The sequence below is a fragment of the Eurytemora carolleeae genome, unplaced genomic scaffold, assembly GCF_000591075.1.
Source record: "Eurytemora carolleeae unplaced genomic scaffold, Eaff_2.0 scaffold849, whole genome shotgun sequence".
NCBI lineage: Eukaryota > Metazoa > Arthropoda > Copepoda > Calanoida > Temoridae > Eurytemora > Eurytemora carolleeae.
In genome coordinates, this window is record NW_019396736.1 from 28,931 (window position 1) to 54,615 (window position 25,685).

The window sequence follows — 25,685 nt, forward strand, 5'->3', positions numbered from 1 at the left end:
AATAGTATATAAAAAAACATAAAATTAAACTTTAAAAAGTGAAACAAAATGAGTGTGACAAAGTCATCAGCCGGGTTTGAACGTTTTTGTGATAATTGTAATAAAAGAAGTAAAAAAACCTGTGAATGTAAAACCACAAACATTTTAGTAAATAATAAAAATAATCATTTTTTTTTACTTGAACAAAATAACAACATTTTGTAAGACTGAATTTTCAATCCTAAGAAACTATCAATAAAACGGAATTAAAAATGCTATTATTATTTTGAATGTAAAAATAAAGTTTTGTCTAATAAATATAAAAAAAATAAAAAAATAACAAACAATTTTGCAGCTGAATTTTCCATTAAAGAAAACAAAAATCAAATTAATGGATTTAGAAGTTAAGCAAACAGATTTGCTGAATGTAAAAAAGATAAAAAAACTTTAATTGCACATACTAAGAAAAAAAAAAAATAGGATAAGCATAAAATGCTGAATCTTTAATTAAAATTAAAAAAATATTCTCAAATTTAGAGTTTTATTAAAGCGAAATAAAAGAATTTGCTGAATACAAAAAGATAAAAAATATATCAAATGTTGGTTTGAAGAATGCTTATACCAGTTTATATCAAATATAGTGTAAACAATAAATCTAACTTTCCTTTTCCTTCGATTTCTATTTTTTATATATTTTTAGAATTTTAGGGGAAATATTCCCATCTCTATTTTTTTGAGGTTTTAAAATATTTTCTCCTAAAATACTTTTTTTTATATTTCATAAATAAATAAATAATTACTTTCTATACATACTTACTTACATATACTCCGTAACTTTCTATTTCTACACATTGTGTTGTCTGCTACTATACAGTTTAAAGACCGGCTTTCTTCTAGATATCTCGAGAAAGTTCTAGAATGTTTACCCCAGCTTTCCTAAAACCTCGAATAAAGGGTAAGGGGGGGGGGTGTTAAAAAGCGTTGCTGCACTAAAGGGATTGTTAATCTTTTTGAACTAAAAGTGATATATATATTATATCGTATTTTTCTTCCTGAGGCGTTCACATGGGGGGGGGGTGGGGCTATAGCCTCTCTGAATATGATTTTCAGGGGGTTTCAGGCTTCGAAGGGTGTCGAGCTGAGCGGGGTCCCCCACTGAAAAAATGTAAGCCCTTCCCTTGTACAAATTCCTGTAAACGCCTCTGTTTTCTTTTTCTAATTACGTTACTTGTATTATTTTTTTTGTTAAAAAATTCTAGTTTTTTTCTCAAAAAACGTGGGAGTTTTGAAATATTTAAAGTGTTAATTCCTTATGACTATAAATGAGCTAGTTGGGCTTTTAAACCAAAAAAAAACGTGGAAGCAAATTGTCTTGTTCATTTTTACATTCTTGTGAAAGGCTAATGGACAAAAATAACGAAAGACGACATTTACAAATTTACAATTTTTGCAAATTCAAACCCCTACCAGCATTAATAATATTATTACCACAAATAAACCTACAGTCAAAGTATCATTTCATATCTTTCATATGTCCCAATAAACATAACAAGTTGAACCTTTTAAATTGAAAGAGATATTGAAAATTAGTACACAAAAATTGCTCATGTTTGATATCCCAATTTTAACGAATCAGAGACCACTTTTTGAAAAGCTGATAATGTGACGTACAATCATATTTTGTAATTTGTTAAATATTAAAAATCAAAGACAATCAAAATGAGCTCCCATCGTAGGACAAAGGACACAGGGATGCAGTTATAAACCAACCTAGATGACTCTAACCTAAAGGTTTTTCGACTTAAATATCGAGTAGTTTGCACGTGTTTTAGATACATTCGATGAGCGGGTACTGACATAGACCTGACACTAGATTCTCTAAACTGAGCTCATGACATCGCAATAAATGTTGTGTAAAATTAAATCATTTATTAGTCTGGACAGGATCTGATTACAACCCTACAGTATAAATAATAAATATAACTGCATCGCAGTAAAGGACGCAGGGGGGGGGGGAAGAGACTGAGCCCCCTGGGTAAGTGAAAACTAGGATTTATTATATTTTCTTCAATTCTTAGATGATACAAAGCATTTAGCATGTGTGAAGGAAATATATATATCAGAGAAAAATAAAAACGTGAAATTGGCTATATACTACGTTCAACATTTTTGAAACATTCTTTAACAATTAAAACGCAATCCCTACTTTTTTCTTATTAATAATCTATGCCTGAAATATTTGAATTTCCTTATTTGGCTATTAATTAGCATACAATACTGCATTTTTGATAAATAAATTCAAGCAAAATTTTCCGATGTAATATATTAAGTTTTACATTCCAAGGGATATTAACATTTTCCATAATACCTTTTCACCTTAAAATATAAAATTAAGTTATAAATGTTATAAAAATCTCATATTAAAGAAGTGTTCAAGCAGTACAAATCTGAATGCTTCTAGAAATATGTAAGTACTGTATAAGTTTTTGTTTACCGAGACCTTACTAATGGATGTGTGCAGTTCTTTTTGTTCAAAACATTAGAGAATTTTTCTTTAAAATTTATTTTAATCCAGGGAATTTAACTTTTATAGTGTATACAATATACATACAGAATGTTTTATTTTTGTGTTATGTTAAACAATTAATAATTATCAATTTTAACAGTAGATTTTTTAGTGAATTTTTTTAAAAGTGTTATTTTACAGGGACCGATATTTTATTGGAGATATTCTATATTTATAGAGATTGTATTAAACTTTTTAAAAGGTAATAATCAAACCTTTGTCGAAGTAAAATAAGACAATTTTAGGGATTTCGGGAGGCTCCGTAACTAGGGCCAGAAACGATGATCAAAATACATCATAGATAAAAAAAATTGCCAGTCATCGTTTCTCAGATCTAAACGCCATAATTTGTTTGTGGCACTCTTGAATCACATAAAATGTTGCTGACAGTCCCTTTAATAATTGAAGATCACTTTCAGAAGTCCCTTTAAATTATAAAAAGTTTTCAGAGCTCCGAATGACCTGAACCAGAACAGCATCTTCATTGTAACATTTTGTTTGAAATCTGCAAAATAACAAATAATACATTCAACTGTATTAACAGATTTTAAACCGAGATCGGTTAGTTTTCATATTTTTTAATATATTTACGAATATATGTTCGAGTTGTGTCCAGATGTGAACAGACAAATGATTTAAAACTGAATTGGGGTAGAAAAATAGTTCAAATGAGCAAGAAATGCGTTGATTTAAACTACAGGATATGACGTCATGTCAGTAGTTCAAATGAACAATAGTTCAAACGAACAATAGTTCAAACGAACAATAGTTCAAACGTACCATAGTTCAAACGGCAGTAGTTCAAATGAGAATCCACCTTTTTGGACTGAACATAAATAATTGGAGAAAGGTCGGCAATCATATCTCTGGTTCGATCAAGATCTTGGCACAGATCGACTGGCGTTAGTTCGATCTTCGAAAGATTTAACGATCAAGCTTTGCTTCACACCAGTTCTCCATCTACAAATAATAAAATGGTATTTCTTTGAGCTGAAGAATCAACATCTTACGACAAAGGTTTTATATGGTTTCCGTAGAGTTTGTTCTTTCTTAATTTTTACACCATCTTTTAAAGAATGGGAAATGGGAATGAACAATGCATGTCAAAAATATTTTTTTTTGCATTCAAGTTACAATTAGTTGTAAAAGGCGCCAACAAGAACCTTGTATCTATTCTGTTTGTATATCCGATCATAACTCATGAACCCCTTAACCGATTCGCCTCACATCTTGATTGGGGAACTCGGGAGAACCACGGGAATGTTCTTAGCTTGGTTATAAGTTCTAAGATAAGTAGGTTGATCTCTATAGGAAAAAATCTAGGCAAAGCTAGTTTAAAATAGTTAATTACTTATTTATTCAATACCTGTTTCCGTCTGAGTCTATAAGTTTTGCTTCTAGGGCGAGATTGTAAAGTCCTGGCTGAGGGAAGGGAGTCAGAAACTGAACTGCAAAGAAATCGTTCTGAATATCCGCACTTTGTTCAGCTGATGATCCGGATTCGGATTTTTCTACAGATTTTTCTGATTTTCCGGATTGCAGAATGGACTGCAAGTGGACGACAACCTGGCTCACCTAGTAATACAATAAAAACTTGTTAATTCATTTTTATTTTTTAGTATTTTTTAGTTTCTAAGTAGTTTAAAATTATTTAAGTAATATGCAAGAAACCTAATTTCAAACGCAGAAAAGGTAAACTATGATTTGTAAGTTCATCGATATGCAGTTCATATTAGATCGGTTGACGGTTATAGCTAGCTTTAAATTGCGATTTTCGGAACTAATCATTTTAGAAAATTGTTTAAGGCTTTAATATAAAAATTTGCATGCAGAAAATAGCATTAAAGCTTTGAGATAATCCAATATGATAAGGGATGCTCGGTGCTAGGGATTAAAATCGTTGCAAAACTTCCACTTAATTTTTAAAAACTGTCTATTAACAAACATTGTCAAACAAAAACTGAAAAGCAGAATTTTTGTTATTTTTGTTTAAAGATATGACTCGAAGTTTAGCAAAACATTTACAATATTGTCAATAGTCATTAACTTAAATAATCAGCACTCACCTTTCTGGATTGTTTGTTTTCAATCCCTGATCGTTCTATAACTCCCTCGACCTTGATTGCTAGCAGCTGGGACGTGTTGACCTGCACAGGTTCTCCAGCTGCACGACTCTGCGGGGTCACTGATATCTTCAATCTCGTCTCCTGCAGGGACTGGTAGAAAAATCTAGAAACAAATATTTTCATGAATGTTTATAAAAAAGGCTTACGGAGAAAAATAAACGTTTTTGATCGCTACTAATCTTACTTTTATCTGTTGCGTCTATAAGGAGAACGACTCATGCTGAAGAACGTAGCGTCCATACAAATTGAGAAAGTTGCAACATTCCAAACAAATCATTCAGATATTACAACGGTATAACAATCATTCGTATATAATTGATATTTCATAATATTTTTTTTTTATGATCTGAGAGTTACTTTTAAAACATTTATTTCTCTTTCGAGGATTTTTAATAATGAAGACGACATTTTCATATTTACCAGTGAAAAATCATTTTTAAAAAAATCAAAAATATTATGAAATATTAACTAGATACGAATGCGTCGAAAAATAAAAGATGACTATTGTTTGTAATATCTGAATGATTTGTTTGGAATTAAATTGATTTTTTACGATCCGATTTGGAGTTCAATGTTGAAACTCTCTGAATTTGTATGGACGCTACGTTCTTCAGCATGAGTCGTTTTTAACAATTTTCTCCTTATAGACGAAGCAGATAGAAGTGAAATTAGTAGCGTTTAAAAACGCTCATTTTTCGCCGTAAGCCTGTACCCGCTTTCATTTTTTCGCGAACACTCCCTTTAAGGATTGTTTTTGACTGGTTAAGATTAAAGAATGTCTCCTGATATTTTATGAAAATACACCAATAAAAACAGAAAAACCTTTTATATTGTTTTCTCTTGAAAGACTAAAGAATAAATCATTTATATATAGAAACAAAACAGCCCTGGAAGCGTAGTAAATATAAATTTCTGAAACATAGATACCTGGGGTAGGGTAGAGGATAGGAGTTAATAGCTCTAATAGCTGAGAATATACAGGAGGTGTGATGATGGGAGATAGGACGTGTATCTGGACGCTCAGATAAACTTTTAAATTCAGATCCGATATTCTGAAAAAAATATATAAAAATAGACCAAGCTTGAAGATATAATGGAGCCCCCCCCACCCCTCCCCCGGTTCACCTTTTAGATAAAACAAAAGAAAAGAAAAATCACTCCTTAACTACCTTAGCATAAGAGTAAAGTGTAATTTTAAGTGATCTTCAATTTAAAATGAAACATCCACAATTCACAACGGAACCCTTCAAACCTTTGACTGATCTTAAAGGAATCAGGAAAAGTTTGTAATCCTTGATCAGTCAAAGGTTTAAAGGATGCCGTTGTAAATTGGGTAAATTGGCTTGAAATTATGCTTACAGTTTCTCTAAGTGTAAAAATTAACACCCCTAAATCCCGGAAACATAAAAATTAACCCTTGGCTACCATAAAAATAGAACTATACAATAAAACAATACAATTAACCCCCTCCTAACTACTTTAAACATAGTATCCGTGTAGATAGAACCCTAAAGAAACAAAGTCTTTTATCATTCACCACTGTTGAAACCCTTTCTCACGAAATTATCCAGAGCTGGAAACTTTTCAGATGGATCCCCAATATGCTGATCGATTGATATTGATATCCGAAGCGGTCACTTTTAAATTTTACGCAGAATCTGCTTGGTCTCTAGATTTGGATATTTTTCTGTTCTCTCATTGGTTGAAGAGAAAATTTCCTGGCTTCTGATTGGTTGTACGTTTTCTATCACGGGATATCGACTAAAGACTCTGTAGATTAACAAAAGATCGAGATGAAGTATTGATCTTAATATCCACAGAGTTTCCACCTCTGGAGGGGTCGGCAGGAGGGAGGTTAAAAGAGTGCCAAGAAAGCGACGAGGATAACAAGTCAGGATTTTATAATCGAGAGATAAAGGATAAAGAAGGAAAAGTAACCTGTAAACTAGATTTTAAACAAACTATCTCGATCCACATTGCCAGGTTGCTGACCATCTTCTGCAGGACGAGTAGCTGTGACAGACTGGCAGGGTCAGCGTCAAACGAGCTCTCAGCTAAACCGTTCATATCTCTAAACTGAATGGAAAAAGAGAGGGGGAAGGGGGTGAGCCTGTTCGGGGGGAATGTCAGTCCCAAAATAATATTGTAACAATGAGTTCAATCCAAAAAAAAGTTTTTAAAAGCAATTTTTTAAAAATCTATAACCTTGAATGTTCACTAAAACACATAAAAAAAATAACTTTAAGAGAAGAGGATCAGCATTCAGCAAGAAGAGGTGATAATTGATGAATGATGACCTAACTCTAGATTATATTGTCAGATGAATCGGACAATTGATACAGTAATTAAATTCAAAAAATTTAAGATTTGAAGTTCCTAATGTTGTCCAGGCTTGTGCACAGGTTTGCAGGTCTTTTACAACTTTACGTAACTGTCCTAAATCAATCAATCAACTAATAATCAATTATCACAAATCAGCCATTTGTCAACCCGTTAATCGATCAATTAAAGAATAAGTCAATCAAAACATCCATTATTAATCTGAAAATATTTTTGCCTTTCAATTAATAAAAATGTTAATGCCATTAAATCAAAATTTACTTTAAAGTTTGAAACGGAGCCAGGACATGTTGAACTTCAATTTGAAATCAACCAAGCAAAATTGATGTAGATTTGTAATTTGTAAAAAAGTGATTGGTACCTGTGACTCGACCGCAACGCTGTAGATCATCACGTGACTGCGCAGCTAATGCCGCGGCTATGGCTGGTGGCGGAGAAGTCTGTAAACTGGTTGCTGCTGCTGTCAGCTGTGTCAGCACCTAAGCAAAACAAAACGGTTATAAATAATTTTTAAGGTATCTGTCGGAATTAGATTTTCTTAATGGAACTCTCATGACGACAAATAAGTAGCCTCTTTGGTGAGGTATCTACAAAGAAGCAAGGACAACTATAAAAAATGGACTCCCATAAAGTTTATTCTAACCATAACCAGCTAACACTCCAGTTTCAAAGATTAATGTAAGCAAACTAAGACTGTAACGCATAATATGAATAAGCTTTTTTACATTTATGTGGGAGAAACGTAAATATTACGGTACACACAGTACAAAGAAGAATGTATGGAACATACTGTTGACTAACCTGAAGATAATGTATTCTACACTTGATAAAATCCTGTTGGAAGCGCATTGGTTGCTGGACCGAGCTACCTGCGCGTAGGCAGGTCAACCCACGCTGGAACATCGTAGCAGCCTAATAACAAGATTAAATTTTCTTATAATCTTTAATGATTTTACAGATAAAAAACCTTTTTCTTTGAATATTTATTCAATCCATATATTAGGATGAATCCCCCTTCAATATAGTCTTTTAATGGAATTTTAACATATTTGGCAAAGGGAGAAACAAGTTTATAGTTTACAAATACAGGGAACCATGCGCGCAAGAAAAATAACCGAGGAAATTCCATACAGTCGTCTCTGCAGTCACATCCTTTAAGGGTAACCCTATAAAAAGTAAGCAAGTAAATGCAGATATTTTTTTTGGAATAATCTTTTGAAAAAAATGACAACAACTAGTGTCAGGGTTATTTTCTTCCTGTAAGCATATGATTGATTTTTTTTCTCTCGAAGGAGCGGAATGCAGAGTGCGGATTGCATTTTCATAGATTCGATGAGGTTGGAGATTAAAAACTACCTTTTTGTCATTAATAGGTTAAGGTAAAAAAGAGAAAAATGTTACCGAAACTAGTTTCTCCTGGAGGGGTGTATTCTCCTTCCTAGCCAGTATTTCCTCTCCCCTAGAGAAAAACTCTAGGCTCTGGAGCCAGTAGTTAAAATTCTCTGTCCAAACCTTCTCCTTCAGCTCAGAGAACAGGAATCGACTCTGCTGGTGTTCTCCATATCTAGAAATTTAATAATTTAAGACATAACCCAATGTCATTAAGGTAAAGCCCATATTGTATGTATCTTTAATTCTTGAAACACTTTCAACAACTTTTTATAAAAGAAACACATTTTTTAATCCAAAAATAAATTGAAGAAAATTCATCCTTTTCAAATGTTTTTTTTCAGATCTGATTTTCTTTTTACTTTAAAATAGACATAAATTAACTCAAGGTTACACTTATTTAAGTAAAATAAAATATATGAAAGTTCCAGGACCTAGAAGCTGCTCTACCGACTCTATATTTGCTCCAGTTATCAAGTAGTTGTGCTCCAGATCTAAATGTTTGCTCTATGTCCTGACTCCAGGTGTGTCCACGGACTGTCTGAAGGAGGATTGTAAGAAGGAGAACTAGGATCTTGTTCCGTTCTGCTGGATTTTCATCCCTGGAACATAAATTATTAGGCCTGAAATAATCCAGTTGTTTGAAACATGATTTCCAGTTATGATTTTATTCAGAAGTAGCTTGGGCACCAAGCGTTGCCCAGGGTACTCATAGTTAATCCCGCCGTTTACCCGTGCATGGGCGTAAATTACGGTTTTAAATATTTTCCTACCGTGTTCCCCAAATCAATTTAAGGCAATCAGTCAAGTGGTTCATGTGTTATAATGTGTCTGATTAATCCATTTAATGATCTAATAATTGAAATACAATAAATAAGAATGATGATCTCCCATCTCAAGCTCAAGGACTCCCAGTGAGGAAGAGGATAGATAGGATTCAGAAAAAGATTGAATTTAGTTTTCAAAGCTTTAACTTGTTTTAACACTTTAGTTTAGTTTAGTTTTAAACTCAGCTTTGTTTTTACCTACTTTACATAAAGTTTTCTAATTTAATTAAACTATAAAAACACAATTTAAAACTTAGTTGTGAAAAACTTGATTACTTTTCAAAACTAAAGTTATGTTTAATCTTGAGTATTTCAGCTCTGCCTCTCCAAGATAATGGATTGTATTAAATAGAAATCCTACCTAGAGTTATCGATCTCTGCTTCTCTCTCCATATAGTATATTGTATTAAATAGAAATCCTACCTAGAGTTATCCATCTCTGCTCCTTTCTCCATAATAGTATATTGTATTAAATAGAAATCCTACCTAGAGTTATCCATCTCTGCTTCTCTCTCCATAATAGTATATTGTATTAAATAGAAATCCTACCTAGAGTTATCCATCTCTGCTTCTCTCTCCATAATAGTATTTTGTATTAAATAGATATCCTACCTAGAGTAATCCATCTCTGCGTCTCTCTCCAAGATAATGGATTGTATTAAATAGAAATCCTACCTAGAGTTATCCATCTCTGCTCCTCTCTCCATAATAGTAGATTGTATTAAATAAAAATCCTACCTAGAGTAATCCATCTCTGCGTCTCTCTCCAAGATAATGGATTGTATTAAATAGAAATCCTACCTAAAGTTATCCATTTCTGCTCCTCTCTCCATAATAGCATATTGTATTAAATAAAAATCCTACCTAGAGTAATCCATCTCTGCTTCTCTCTCCAAGATAATGGATTGGATAATTGAACAAATATCAGGAACAAGAGGAGAAAGCACGCTCTGAAAAGAGATACACTGATAGTCGCAATTCTGGCTAAATGCTTTTTCGAAAAGGTATTAAGAACTGTTTTAATTTAGAAATCTAATTTTGTAGCAGACTTTTCTAGATTGATTCTCATTGGAGGAAAAAAGATATTGAATCAATCGTAAACAATATCTGGTACATACGCATACACGTGTGTTCTTTAGCAAATCAAAGTTTCTAATATTATTTCTCAATGTCTTGCATGTGCTTGGGAATCTTGGGAATGATAATCTACCTGTTTCATGCCTGCTAGTGCAGCTAAAGTTTGACACACTGATAGCATACCAATACTATCCTTGTATTTAGAATCCAGCATACCACCAAGTATATCAACAAACTCCCCTAAAATGACAATCTGAATGCTGGTTGAATTTATGGAGCAGTGTAAAAACAAGCAATTAAAAAGATATTATTTATTTTAGATTTGGAAACCGATTCATCCAAAGTTTTTTTTTTATTTCTTACGGCAAAATTAATTTAACAATGGCAAAATAAACTTTTACCCATTCCAACTTATGATACAAGATCATTTGTGCCTGTCTACACAAAAAAAATCTTTCCCCCCCGGGGGGGGGGGGGGAAGATTTTTGAAGATATGGAAAACCGAAATAATGAAATTTATATCACCTCTTTATGACCTGATTATGATATTTGTTCTCAAAAATATTTTCGCAATTCAGAAATAAAAACCCTGAAAGCCGATCTGTTAGAAGGGGGCGGGGGGGATGATTTTTCAACAAATAAATGCCCCTGGTGTATTGTGTTTGTTTTCGCTGTACCTGTATATTCTGGTTTTGTACTGCAGAGTAAAATAACACACTTGAGTGCTGTCTTCAGAAAAGTGATGTAATGCTGGACTTCGCCTGCCCCACTGGATACCAGTAAACATAAGGATTCAATGCCCTACAATCAATCAATCAATCAATCAATCAATCAATCTTTCTATCAATCAATAAATTCAAAATCTGTTGATGAATAACGAATTTAAACAAGCATACAGTTTAACAATCACTATTAGTTGATTGACTGCTCAATCAATCATCAAACAAAACATCAATCGATCAATCGATCAATTTACCAATAAGCCTATTAGGAATCCATCCAATTAATGAACTAATCGTCCAAAATAATAGCTAACTAACTTAACAAACTGCACTTGCATCCAACAAAACAGATCAAAAACCTTACTAATTAAACAATGCAAACATCCGAAACCAAGACCTGTGCTGGATATCCCCTGTTCACCTGCATAGCTTTTGTAACAATATCCAGATCTGTGCTGGATATCCCCTGTTCACCTGCATAGCTTTTGTAACAATATCCAGATCTGTGCTGGATATCCCCTGTTCACCTGCATAGCTTTTGTAACAATATCCAGATCTGTGCTGGATATCCCCTGTTTACCTGTATAGCTTCTGTAACAATATCCAGATCTGTGCTGGATATCCCTTGTTTACCTGTATAGCTTTTGTAAAAATATCCAGATCTGTGCTGGATATCCCCTGTTAAACTGTATATAGCTTCTGTAACAATATCCAGATCTGTGCTGGATATCCCCTGTTTACCTGTATAGCTTCTGTAGCAATATCCAGATCTGTGCTAGATATCCCCTGTTTACCTGTATAGCTTCTGTAACAATATCCAGATCTGTGCTAGATATCCCCTGTTTACCTGTATAGCTTCTGTAACAATATCCAGATCTGTGCTGGATATCCCCTGTTTACCTGTATAGCTTCTGTAGCAATATCCAGATCTGTGCTAGATATCCCCTGTTTACCTGTATAGCTTCTGTAACAATATCCAGATCTGTGCTGGATATCCCCTGTTTACCTGTATAGCTTCTGTAACAATATCCAAATCAGGATTGGATATCCCCTCCTTACAACAACTTACTGCCAACTAATAAATATGAGATTTATAATCTTTAGTTTAAAGTTTAAAAAAATTTTAAGTGAAAACAAATCTTTTGTAAAAAGTATCGTTAAAGGAAAACTTTAAAGTTAAAGTTTTTAAAAGTTTAAAAACAATTTTTCTTCCTCTTGAAATAAAAACTAGAAGACAGATAAATGAATTACGGTATTCAAGTTAAACCCAGGTTTGATTAAAAATACCCTCCACTTATTTAATGAGTAGGAATTAGCAGTTGAAATGAATCCTATTTACCCTCGGGAGATCACAATAGAAATAGTTTAACCCAGTACTTCGGAGATATAGAAGGAAATTATAAAATGTCGTATTCTTAACTTACTGACAATGGAATTAAGGCAGCAGATATTTCGTCTTTGATTGAAATGGAGCTCTTTAAAACTGTTGGTGTTCCCGCATATTACATGGCTATTTGATTATTAGCACTTAAGTTTTGTAAATTCTCTCGACGATTCCGAAGTACTGGGTTAAACTGTGTCTAAAACTAGTTAAACTTCTTCTCGGTGATTCCGAACTGAGGTCCAATACCTGTGTGAGAAGATGTGTGGAGGCCGAGGCTACGGCGAGGTCAGGAGAATAGCAGAATGTCTGGCAGAGGTTGCTGATTGAGGATCCTGGTCCTAACTCTAACAAATATACTCCTCCAGCCTCTGAAATTCAAAATTAAATCTTAAAAAACTATTTTCAATTTTTTTTTATTTAATTGTGTTCAGAAAATGATCCGACAAAATTACACATTTGAAAGGTTTCTGAATACCAATTATTTTATATAATCTACTGTTGACTTAATCAAAAATTTTCCTTCTTATTTTCTAGGAGTTTTTTTCTTCCAAAACCCGATTTTCCATTGATCATGGGATGGTTAACCATGAATCTCCCATTGGTCAACCATTAAGAATTTTATTTCCAAGTTTTAATTTGCGGATTCGATGGATTTGATAAATGTTACCTATTAGTTTACGGAGAATATTAATTGCAGAAACTTTAAGATCATCCTTGTTCAATTTGTTCACAAACTCTATCAAAGCTTCCACGTTCTCCCTGCAGAAAATGTGTGGTTCATAAGTTTAATTTTATTTGGTTTATGTTCATGGAATATGAAATATGTTATTCTGGAATCTTCAAAATGTGGTTCAGGAATGCGTTAGTATGTGGTTAATGGAAGCTTTAATATGTGGTTAATGGAAGCTTTGGTATGTGGTTAATGGAAGCTTTAGTATGTGGTTAATGGAAGCTGTAGTCTGTGGTTAACGGAAGCTTTAGTATGTGGTTAATGGAAGCTTTAGTATGTGGTTAATGGAAGCTTTAGTATGTGATTGATGGAATTTTGAACATTCTTTACAACGTAGATTGTAAAGATAAGGGGTGGGCTTTAGTAGGGGTTTGTTGGAAGTATTGCCCCCCCCCCCCCCTCCTTACCTTGACCAAAGATGAGCAGTATCCTCCCCGGCTAGCAGATTAAGATCGGATAAAACACCATCCTGTTTTACAAACAGAATATGTAAAAATTGTAAACAATAACAGTATGGAAAAATGGAAAGTGGAAAAATAAATTAATTCATGAATTTAGATTTTTTAAATGAGAGAAAAAAGTAAACAAACCAATACATTTTGGTACCTCACCAAAAAATGGGGGTTTAATATAAGATTAAGGAAAGAGTAAAGAAAGACGATGGAATAATAAATGAGTGAATGGAGGCATAAAATCAAAAACTATTATAAATCTAAGGATGGATAAGAAAGAAGAATGAAAAAATGAATGGGTGAATGAGCGAATGGGTTAATGAAAGGATGGAATAATGAAAGCATGGAATACTGAAAGGATGGAATAACGAAAGGATGGAATAATGAAAGAAAGGATGGAATAATGAAAGGATGGAATAATGAAAGAAAGGATGGAATAACGAAAGGATGGAATAATGAAAGGATGGAATAATGAAAAAAGGATGGAATAATGAAAGGATGGAATAATTAAAGGATGGAATAGTGAAAGGATAAAAGAGAAAATGGATGAATAAAATAATAAAAGAAAGAAAAAAAAGAACAAAGGAAGAAACATAATAAAAAAGGAAGAAGTAAATAAATAAATAATAAAAAAAAAGAACCTGTACTCCACGCCTTGGATCCCTACTCAAACACTCCAGAAGAAGACTGACCTAAACATAAATTGTTAAAACAATTTTCAGAAAAATTATTATTCATAAAGGACTTACTAAACGTAGGGACGTGATTAAGTGTTTGTATTATTGTTTTGAATTACGATTAACCCCCTCCCCCTCTCCAAGATTTAGAAGCAAATGAGAAATTCACCTTTTAACAGGCAATAGACCTTGATAATAAACTGGATATAGACTTATTGATGTATCGTTTTATTTGTATGCGTGAGCTTGTGCCCACACCCCTTAACCAAAATAAATTATTAAAGTTAAAAAACTTTTAACTGGAAATTTATCCCCTATTCTTTGCAATTTTTACAGGGGTGTGTATTTTCCTAAAAAATAATTTGCTCTCCCCCGCCCCCCCCTTCTTCTGAAAATCATTTTCCCCCCAGAAGATAGGTATGTTTTTAAGGGTTTTATTGGCTTAATTGAATGAATTATTTTTCAAGAAATAAAAAAAAATTTGGGTAAGAAGTATTAAAAAAGTATTATAAAACTTAATTTTTTTCCTCTCAGATCACTGAAATTGTTTATTAATCTCAAATTTATTGATAATCCCCATGAAATAAAAATAATATATCCTTAAAAACTTTCTCTTGACCCGATACTGGGTAAGTATGTAAAAATGTCTAGACCTGGTCTGGTATATGGATGAATGTATGTTGTGAGAGTGAAGTGAGGGTCTGTAGGATGACCAGCATAAACTGATGCCCGGGATAGCTGGGCAGAAGTTCTACCATGCACCATTCAATATTTTAAATTAAAGGGACTGTTCTAAGTTTTTTATTCGCTAGATTGTGAATAACATTTTTGCTGGATTTGAACAGATAATCTGAGGATAAAAAATACATTTAAGATCCTTTTATCATCAAAACCTTCCAAGAATGAAAAAAATAGGGGAAAAATTAAAACCAAAACTCCAAGTTAATTGTAAATCAAACATAGCGGTTTGTGAATTAATACTGAAAATAAGAAAAAATATAAAATAAAATCAGAAAAAGACAAAATAAAAAAAATTAAAGAAATGTTTGAAAATAAATGTTGCCTAGACAAGCTGCTCTAACCAGAGTAGCGGTGTTGGCATCATGATGCATATGCTCTAACACTGGGATTATCTTAAGCTTCACCTTAATAAATCAATCAATCAATCAACAACCCGTGAATCAATCAATCAAGAAATTAATCAATTAAACGAATTAATTAGTGCTCTAATCAACTAATCACCCAGTTAATTCACCAATCAAACAATCAATTAATCAGTAAACCAACCAATCAATCTTTTGATCAAATCTATTTATCAATAATTCTGTTCAGTAAATTTTTATATTTTGATTAAACCTAATAACCAATTAATAAAACTATTAATATGTTAGTTGGTTCATCAATCAATCAAATAGCCAAGTAATCTTTAAAATAATCATTAGGATGGTAATTAGCACCTTCCTTACCAGTTTACTTTTTGATAAACGCTCTCAACAAAACAACGAAACCAAATTATGAAAAACAAAGAGAATATATTATATAGAATTTCTTGCCATCAACTCAATTAATTTTATTTGTTTAATTTTGGTCCTGAATTACCGGGAGAGGGGTGGCGTATCCTTGAATCATTTCTAATAGTTTAGGACACATATCCACAGAAAAGGTTCTACTACGCGCTGAAAATCTAAAAAGTTTTTAAAAAATTACTTAACAATGCGACAATGCTAACAACTATTTGGAAAGATGGTTTTAAAATTGGACTTTGAAAATTGCAAGCTTTATTTTATGACAGTTTTTTTTTCTTCGAATTTATCACTTTTTTACTGTAATTATTTCCTTCTTCATTTTAATCCTTTTAAGTCTTCAAAGGGTTAAATTTTTAAGGTGTCTTGAGAACTAAGTACTTGTGATCACATTTAACGAAATACCTTTCTGCAGCAAATATTGCTGCTTCTACTTCTACAGAGTCCTGGCTGTCCAGACTACTCCGTACCTAATATATATATCGGTAAAAGGATTATTCATAAACATTAATAGATCGATGAAGAGATCAGTAAAAGTTATTGTGCATAAACCTTATCATTATATTAATAAAGAGAATAGTAAAAGGTATTGTGCGTAAACCTAATCATTATATTAATAAAGAGAATAGTAAAGGTATTGTGCGTTGAACCTAATCATTATATTAATAAAGAGAATAACCTAATCATTATATTAATAAAGAGAATAGTAAAGGTATTGTGCGTAAACCTAATCATTAGATTAATAAAGAGAATAGTAAAGGTATTGTGCGTAAACCTAATCATTATATTAATAAAGAGAATAGTAAAGGTATTGTGCGTGAACCTAATCAATATATTAATAAAGAGAATATTAAAGGTATTGTGCGTGAACCTAATCATTATATTAAATAAATCCTCTTTGTATTTTTTCTGGTATTTAGGCGTTTATATAATCGATCAATAAATACCTTGTGGTGTACTTGCTTCCTATCAAAAAGTATTCCTGCCAGAGCTCCAAGCGTTCTTATTAACACAAATATTTTAAAATTCCCCCAGGGGGTGGATTATATGTTTTAAAAAATAATCTCTCCTCCCCCTATTAAAAATCGTATTTCCCCAGAAGTTTTTGTTTTAAAGTTTTTTTCGCAGATTTAAGGAAAATAAATCATTTTAATGCGAAAACAAATAAAAGTTTGTGTAAAAAAAATCAAAAAGGAAGCAAAAACTTCCATTTCAATGTCCAACTTTTCATTTTACCCCCAACAGAACTTACATCTCTGATTCTCCCCGATCATCATAAACATTATAAAAAAAATACTTGTTTTACTTGATGAAATAGTGTGACGTGAGGAAATTAAACTAGTGCCGGCTCAGTCAAATAATTCTCCTGATTTGGGTTAAAAAATTATCTCTGCAGCAGAGCAATAGTTAATCTAGACATAGATAGTTTAGCTCAAAGTGTCAAATATAACAAGGAAAATGAAATTTTCTCCCATTAATTTTGACATGTTTTCTAAGATTAAATAAAAAAGTGTAAAAACAGAAAATAAAGAACACATAAAATTGCACTTATTTTACTGTAAGATAAGCACTTTATTCTAAAATTAACAATATTATTAATAGTTTTGATTTGTCGGACACAAAAACTAAATTGACACTTGTGACGTCAAAATACAGCTGTACTGAGAGTGTAAAAATTCTACGTTGCCATTTTTTACTAGAATCTATTTGGTTTAGCTATAATAATAATAATCATAACAAGATCTGAAAGGGAACCCAGCATGGAACCCTCGGATCGCCCTCAAGGTGTAACACATCTTCATGCGGCCTGGAATCCATCCAGAACAGAATGTAACGCTTGCACATTATAGTGATACATCCCGGTGGCTGGCAGTCGAAATGCCTTTATCTCTTTTGTTCATGAATTCCCAACTCAAGACGAGTGTAAAAATATTTCTTTCCTAAGTGTAAGTGCTCGTGCAACCGGGTCATTGCTGTTCATAACAGTGATTATTCGTCGCACCAACTCATCAACACTTGTAACCTAACAATATATATTATACAAGATATCAGAAGACCAGAGGTCGAATTTAAAGAAATTAAACCGCGCAACTGATCCGCCAAAAACCGGTTCCAATTAAGCTCCGGCTCAAATTCTTTAAATAAACTCTACACCATCAATCCATCAATAATCAATTTTCCCGTTGGCAAATGGAGAAATCATAGGGAGATAGGGCGGGGAGACGCCCCCCATATTATCTCAATTTCAGAAAATGTATCTTAAGTTTGAGTTGAAGCTTAGTCAGCACTGTATTAACCTTCAATCAGCTTGTCAAGTCAGGTATTCTTGAGTTAGACAACAAAACTAAAAACTAATACAATGGAGTAGAGTGTGCCAATTAATATATATTGATCAAATAAAATGAGCAAAGGCTATAAAATGGATGATGTCTTTGACATATAAAGGTAAAAAATTAAAAGTCGCTTTTTTTNCATATATTGATCAAATAAAATGAGAAAAGGCTATAAAATGGATGATGCCCTTTGACATATAAAGGGTATCCAGATAATAATTACCCCTTGTACCTTGTCTAAGTGGCGTTCACTCTGTTGGCAGACCCTCAGCACACACAGTTTCAAGAAATTAGACCCTTGTCTGAACACTTCGGCTAACTGTGTACATAGATGTATATTATCATCCATTTACGTACAATGAACTTTACAATGTACATAGTATTTGAAGTTTTGTGTTGTAACTGGCACAAAATTCTTCACATCTGTCAATTTTTAAGATACGAAAAAAGGCGAAAATATCTATTTCGGGTAAATCTACGCGCAGAACAAAAACCTTGTTGGCTGAATATTATTAAACGCTTGAGACAATTCTAGAATTCGTCACTCTCTTCTCATGTTTATTGAGACACCCTGTAGTTTTATAAAAAAAAGGATCTGTAGATTCAAGATGAACTAAATAATCTACACCCCTTAAGCAGTGCTGTATTGATTAGAACAGGGAACGGATATTTCTCAAAAAGTCTCGGGAACTTGACGATAGCTTCACTTTGTTCTCCAGGGCGTTGAGATCTTAATCCTGAACACACAATTTAATAATAAGAAATCTGCCAAATAAAGCTTTCATGTTCCTTCTACGATTTAAAAGTTAAGAAGTAAACATCAACGATAATTATGATTCTCTTTTGTTTCCAAAATATGGAAAGGGAATTATGTTAACAAACTTCTGATTCTGATAGTGATAGCATTTAGCCACACGAAATCAATATTCAATATAAACAGTGTTCACTTATAAATTGAAATCTTCAACTTTAATTTCGAGGATGTCCGGAAATACATAAGATAAGTTACAAATAATTCTAATGAGTGTTGATTTTTAGACTAACTTAGATTAAATCAGGGGCTGGAAGCTGACTGGGCGGGTTGGGAACTGATAAGAGTAGTTTTGACATCTGAAAGGTATTGGCACATAATCTGATTTATAGTTTTTAATCTATACAACTACCCCACTACATTTAGCTACTCCTAGCTAATGATGGTTTGTTTTTTGCCTATATTTTTTTTAAGGTTAAATTTGATATCGTGCAAGAAGTGAAATAAAATTGTATATTCTAAACATTTGCCTTTCTTACAATATGCCGAATGTTTACTCTGATAGTAAATATATGCAAAAAAAGAACGTGTCATAACGATTATTTTTGGGTTGTTTTTCCATTTTTTAAAAGAATAAATTCATATTGCATATTTAATAAGAGCAAACTTTAACCGAATAATTTTAAAATCCTGCAAGTTTCATTAAAAATTTAAAAAACGCCAAACCGATTAAATAACACTATACTCCTTAGCTACCAACCTTTATCTAGTTCCGTAAGTGCTGCACTGGAACCCTGTTCGGAATCATGAAATGCGGGAAATGATCCCGGATATCCCATATCCAGAGTCAGCGCCATTTTAATTCAAATCTGAAATAGGCCTCTATAGAACTTGGTAAAGTGTATATATTTATAACATTTAAATCTGAAAACAATTTGTCTGCACATACTTAAAGTTAAGATACTAATTCGATTTATAATATTTGATTTTAGTATAATGTTAATCAATAAATGCGTACGCTAAAAATACATATGTACAATTTGAGTGGTACAAACTGTAAATTGTACAGTTAAATAACAAATTAAATCATATTGTTTGAGATTGTTTTTAAAGATGAATTTGTTTTTAAATGTCGAGGTAGCATCGAACGTCTCATTTTTATCACAAATGTAGTTAAACTGAACATTTTAGTTTTATGATGGCCCTCATTTATTGTGATTTTAGTCTTCAGTGATCATTTTCTTTTCTTAAATTGTTACATCCCTAAAAAATGCATAGGCGCAGAATTTCTTCTGGAATCTTGGGGCTTAGGTATTCCTCTCAGATCGTTCTGCAAATCTACTCATCTAGCATCGATGAAACAAAACCTCAGTAATTTAAATATTTAATTAATTTTTCTCAGGATTAGATGTTGACTTCATGACAGTTGAATACCAGACATTAATACATAAAATGGCCATCATGGAGTTTCTCGAGAAAAAATGTATGAAAAAAATTAACAATTCAATCCTGTTAAACATTGGTTTTCCTTGTGGATGTTGTTTATTTCCTAAATCAATAACTAAAAGAAAATTACTTTTAAATAATTTTAAATTATTAAAATTAAAAAAACCAAAAAAACCTATTAAAAACTTGCATACATCTTCTATATATAAATTTGGCTTGTCTGTCTGTCTGTTTGTTTGTTTGTTTGTTTGTATCCAATAAACGTCAAAACGGATGAACCGATCGGGCCCAAATTTTTTGTGGGACATCTAGGGACTCCAGGGAAGGTTTATGAATCATCAAAATTTCAAATATTTGTCTCCATCAAAATTCGCGAAATTTTTTGTGAAAATCCGCGAATTATTTTTGTTTTGTTTTACGATGTACACAAAGAGAACATGTTCACAACTAATTTAGAAGATGGGCGCGAAGCGCCCTCTAAGGCTAGAAAGAAGGGCGCGAAGCGCCTTGAATTTCTAGTTTTTAATATTACGAATGGGATAAAAAAAAACTTGAAAGGGCGAACTAGTCGCCTTTAATTGATCTTCTAGGATTTTAACTTGTCTTGATTAATCTTCCTCCTTTTTTCCTTGGGCTCCGGTGACGACTTTTTGCTAGTTGTCGACGTGGACTGATTTGTCTCTTGATCAGACTCATCCGACGTGTCCGACTTGCAGTCTGAGTCCGAGTCCACCATAGCACGGTTTCGTCCCATCTAAATATTTATTTATTTTGGGATTGAAATTCTAAATATCTATTCAATACAAGAGTGTCATCAACGACTTACAACAATACGCTCAACATATACTCAAATATTTTTTCAATATTCCTTCTGGAATTCAAAAAATGTCATGTTCTTGCTTTAAAAATCTACCCGGGTAGCTTTCTAGCCATTTGCCAGTGGGAGGGGAGGGAGGGGTATTAACAATTTTATGACTTGAAGGAACTGATTACTTTTCCCATAATTTTTTTTATCATAATGTCTTTGAAACCTTAAGAGTGAAGTCGTAACCCTTTGATATTAGAAGTCAATAATTCTTCTAGATTAATCTAGAAATTCAGACTTTGAGGCGAATATTAAGTTATTATTTCACTAAAGTTTATTTCAGGAAGAAACTAGAAACCCTGTGTAAGAAAAAAAATATCTTACTTTTTCCTCAACTGACTCCTCCGATGGGACCACCTCCGATACGGAAGAACTAACGGAAGGATTGACGGAAGATGTTGAAGGATTTGTAGGGCTAGCAGATTCAGAGGTTGGCACCACGAGATTATCAGGTTCAATCTGCTGAATCCGTTTTACTCTCGGCTATGTAAATTCAAAAGATTTTTGATTTTGGAAAAAAGAAAAGGTACGTATATATTATTATTATTAGCAGACAACCCATTATAGACGATAGATAGATAAGTAAATCAATAAAACAATAAAACAATAAAACAATAAAACAATGAATCAATAAATCCGTGAATCCGTGAATTATTTGTCCATGCTTTTTTACTTTGCTTTTTTCTTAAGATACCTTTTTGTGTCCGTGTATTTTCTCCCACATAGTCGGTACACGAGTCAAATCGAAATCACAATCTACACGGGCAACTGCAGTCTTACGATCCTAATACACAAATTGTTTATTCAAAATATTGGAAAAATGTTCAAATTACCTAATTTTTAATTAATAATTATCATGTCAGACAACAATTGTTAACTAGATCGCTCAAAACAAAGAAAATCCTTTATTCCTTGCCTGAATTTTATCTTACCATGAGCGTAGAAAAAGCTTGAAAATTGAACGTTATTTTTTACAATTTCCCCAACATATAAAAGCTGTGAAAATTTATCGAAATAAAGGAAAATTAAACAAAAACTTACCAATTCTGAGTCTAAGTAGAGATCATCAGGACTATGGTGAAGGTTGTGATTGTCGTACGCTTTCTTGTTGTAAAACAATGCGTCACACAACATACACTGAATAATAAAGCGTCAGCTCCACTGGTAATTTCAGGAGATGTAATAAAGAGAGGAAATATTAAAAGTGTAATTTAAAGAAGTTAAGTTCTTCTTTAAACAGTTTGAGACCTAAAACTAAAAAAAATAGCTCAACAAGAATTGTATACATAAAAAAAATAGTCATAAACCTTGACAAGCTGTTGAGCCGGTTTATCCCTATCCTCTGCACTGTGATGTTGTTCTAGATGCTTTTGTAGATTAAACTTGACAATATATTCATTTCCTAGAATACAAAATAATATGTTCTAGATTCTTCTGTAGATTAAATTTGACAATATATTCATTTCCTAGAATACAGCAAAATATGCTCTAGATGCTTTTGTAGATTAAACTTTACAATATATTCAATATTCATTTCCTAGAATACAACATAATATGTTCTAGATTCTAACATCAAAAAGCAACAATTTTTTACATCATTTTTGATACTAATCCAAAAATAAGTTTTTTCCTCAATTCAGTGAAAAAAAACTATAAGAATGTTGGCACAACCATCCCTCACTTCTTGGGAAAACATGATTTTCAAAGAGGGGGAGGGGGTGTAGAAAATATACACCCCTGCTTAAAAATTTACTTACTTGTGAGAACTTTGTACATGAGCCTGCACAGCTTTAGCAGAATAGAAATCAACCGAGCAAAGTCTGCACTTGTAAATCTTATTGCTCTTCTATAAAAGATAGATCATTTTTGCATTTTGTTTAATATAATGGTGGATAATTTACTCTAGTGTTTTATCTGTTTATCTTAAAATTTACTGATTTTTATGCAAGAATTTGATAAGCCATTCAAAGATAAGGACATTTTTATAATCTCTCTTATTTCATTAGTTTAGATTTGAGATTTGAGAACAAAAGATTTATTTTCTAGCAGTTTTGGTTGATATTTTGTCCTTGCATGGATCCGGATCCACGAAGTCAAATGATGCGGATTCGGATCCACGAAGTCAAATGATGCGGATCCGGATCCACGAAGTCAAATGATGCGGATCCGGATCCACGAAGTCAAATGATACGGATCCGGATCCACGAAGTCAAATGATGCGTACATTGTTGATCTTGAAAATTATTTTTGATGACGACACTTCATTTTATTTATAGATTAGAGACTGTTGGCGTGATTTTAAGTGACCCTACGTTAGCCCGATTCACAATTGTATCCTTAAACCTCTGATCATCTAAGGCAGAGAAATTCGCGTGTTTATCTCTAAAATGTGAGTTTATTTCAAGAAAAGTAAATATTAATAATTTTTAAATATAAACTAGCAAGCAATTACAATTACAATAATTACAAGCATATCTGTAGATGAATACGGAGTTTTTCATCCTTGATCTGTGAAAGGTTTAAGAGTAGTGAATTGAACTCTCACCTCCACAAAGATATATTTGTAAATATACCTGTGTAGTACTATGCTCTGCCCGTATATGCATATCCTTGCAAACCTCTAGAGGGAACTGTTTTCCACAGAATTTACAAAAATGGTTCAACTGAAAATGTAGATTGCTTAATTGGTGAAATATAATAATTGCGATTCAGCATTTTTTCTCAAATTTGAAGAGTGCCCACTGCCCATACTGAGATCAAGTTTAGCGTGTGCAAACATAGCAAAGGACAGTAATTACAAATAAATTCGATTCTGGCGTACAATTTTCTATCTTTCATATTGTTTTGATAGTTGTTGAACTGTCCTAATACCCGACAGTAAAACGTGTAAATATAACCCTACCCCCGTCTTAAAGGGATTAAACGCATAATTTAAAGCGCTCCATTGTACAAAGAAAAGAATGTCCGATTTACAACAGGTTCATTTGAAACCTTCATTGAATCAATATTCAATAATGGGGAAGATATTTTCGATTTTCTAGGTTTAAAAGGGGTTAATTCTCATAATTCCTGCCGTAGAAATACTGAAATTATTTTGTAGAGAAATCCCAATGAAACCACAATTGAAAATAACCATTCTACACATTTATAAACATTGATATATAATTCACACATAAAGGTATCGTTGATAGTAGGACATTACCATCTTTGCATGAAGGAGTGACCCGGGTTATTTTATATGATTCTAACAAGTAACAGTCCTTTAAATTCTAATACTTGGTAAACCTGACTATTTGGATGTTGTTTATATTTATGATGAATCGCCTGGGTCACAGTTTCAAACTGAGCTGTACACACATCACAGTGTACAGTTGTAACATTCTTTGACTTCACAGTACTGGAGACTAAATATAATAATTAAACATTATGAAAATTAAAATATAATAATTAAATATTATAAAAATATGAATATAATAATTAAATATTATATAAATATAAATATAATAATTAAATATTATAAAAATATAAATATAATAATTAAATATTATGAAAATATAAACATAGTAACTAAATAAGATGAAAGTAAAAAAATAATAACTTAAATATTATGAATTAAGAGTTGTTGTTTGCAAATAGATAACTTTGTCTGCATGCACAAAAATAACGACGTCTTGAAAATCACGGAAAGGATAAAAAATTGGTCATATCTATATATAAATTTAGCTTGTCTGTCTGTCTGTTTGTTTGTTTGTTTTTAACGTCATACGGCTGAACCGATCAGGCCAAAATTTTGTGTGGGACCTCACGTGACCCCAAGGAAGGTTTATGAATGATCATAAATACTTCAACTTAAAGTCTTTATAATTGTATTCTACAAAATATAATAACCTGGGTTAGGAGGAGGTGTCTTATTAGTGACAGGTCTTCCTTTGGAATCAATACTTCCATTTCCATGTTTTCGAAAATGCTCCTGCGAAATTCCGAATTATAAAAACCAGTTCTCTTTAATAATGTACAAAAGTTTATTCTATCAGAAAATCAGGTATATTCCTAGAGAACACATCAAAAAAATGTGTATACCTGTTTTCTTATACAATTCTTTGCAAAATAAAATATGATGTAAATCAGAGAAGCTTTCAATAAGTTTTATAAGCTATTCTAGAATACAATGGATTACCTGTTAGATGAGGAAAATTACCTGTAAATCTAATTTTGACGACAATACAGTTTCACACAGTACACATTTATGAACATCTAAAATTATTAACTCATTTATTAAAGCTAACAAATTTTAAAACATTCTACATTTAGAAAATCAATTCCAATTTTTGTAGTTTTTAGTAATTTAATATAAATATTTCTTACCAGTGTTTTGATTGTCTTTAACCGGTTTCTTGGCAACAGGAAAGCTCTCACGCAATTCTTCGGTCTGCATTTTAGGTAATTAATATGACTACAGCAAAATTTACCTTTTTGTTTTGTATTCAAAACATTGATA

General features: G+C 32.3%; 3 protein-coding genes across 3 annotated transcripts; all 3 read right to left on the bottom strand.

Moving 5' to 3' along the window:
* Window positions 1-3,298: 3,298 nt before the first annotated feature.
* Window positions 3,299-19,752, bottom strand: LOC111707943 (integrator complex subunit 7). Its single transcript, XM_023481136.1, has 29 exons — window positions 19,637-19,752; window positions 18,756-18,862; window positions 18,358-18,444; window positions 17,733-17,815; window positions 16,740-16,794; window positions 16,198-16,262; window positions 15,869-15,953; window positions 15,333-15,414; window positions 14,923-15,020; window positions 14,234-14,284; window positions 13,548-13,609; window positions 13,078-13,169; window positions 12,657-12,778; window positions 12,033-12,101; window positions 11,607-11,801; window positions 10,982-11,105; window positions 10,438-10,544; window positions 10,092-10,177; window positions 8,835-9,002; window positions 8,413-8,575; window positions 7,813-7,923; window positions 7,373-7,490; window positions 7,048-7,107; window positions 6,610-6,725; window positions 6,116-6,179; window positions 5,599-5,782; window positions 4,612-4,774; window positions 3,912-4,120; window positions 3,299-3,505 (listed from the first exon to the last, which is right to left on the bottom strand). Exons 1-29 carry the CDS (start codon window positions 19,731-19,733, stop codon window positions 3,421-3,423), a joined length of 3,108 nt encoding a protein of 1,035 aa, XP_023336904.1. The 5' UTR covers window positions 19,734-19,752; the 3' UTR covers window positions 3,299-3,420.
* Window positions 19,745-22,611, bottom strand: LOC111707947 (uncharacterized). Its single transcript, XM_023481143.1, has 7 exons — window positions 22,495-22,611; window positions 22,229-22,324; window positions 21,882-21,971; window positions 21,512-21,670; window positions 20,940-21,076; window positions 20,405-20,425; window positions 19,745-20,243 (listed from the first exon to the last, which is right to left on the bottom strand). The coding sequence occupies exons 2-6, from the start codon at window positions 22,319-22,321 to the stop codon at window positions 20,419-20,421; spliced, it is 486 nt and encodes a 161-aa protein (XP_023336911.1). The 5' UTR covers window positions 22,322-22,324; window positions 22,495-22,611; the 3' UTR covers window positions 19,745-20,243; window positions 20,405-20,418.
* Window positions 22,612-22,921: 310 nt separating this feature from the next.
* On the bottom strand, window positions 22,922-25,685 carry LOC111707949 (insulinoma-associated protein 1a). The gene is made up of 6 exons (XM_023481145.1): window positions 25,553-25,685; window positions 25,386-25,441; window positions 25,076-25,157; window positions 24,473-24,591; window positions 23,761-23,850; window positions 22,922-23,033 (listed from the first exon to the last, which is right to left on the bottom strand). Exons 1-6 carry the CDS (start codon window positions 25,620-25,622, stop codon window positions 22,941-22,943), a joined length of 510 nt encoding a protein of 169 aa, XP_023336913.1. The 5' UTR covers window positions 25,623-25,685; the 3' UTR covers window positions 22,922-22,940.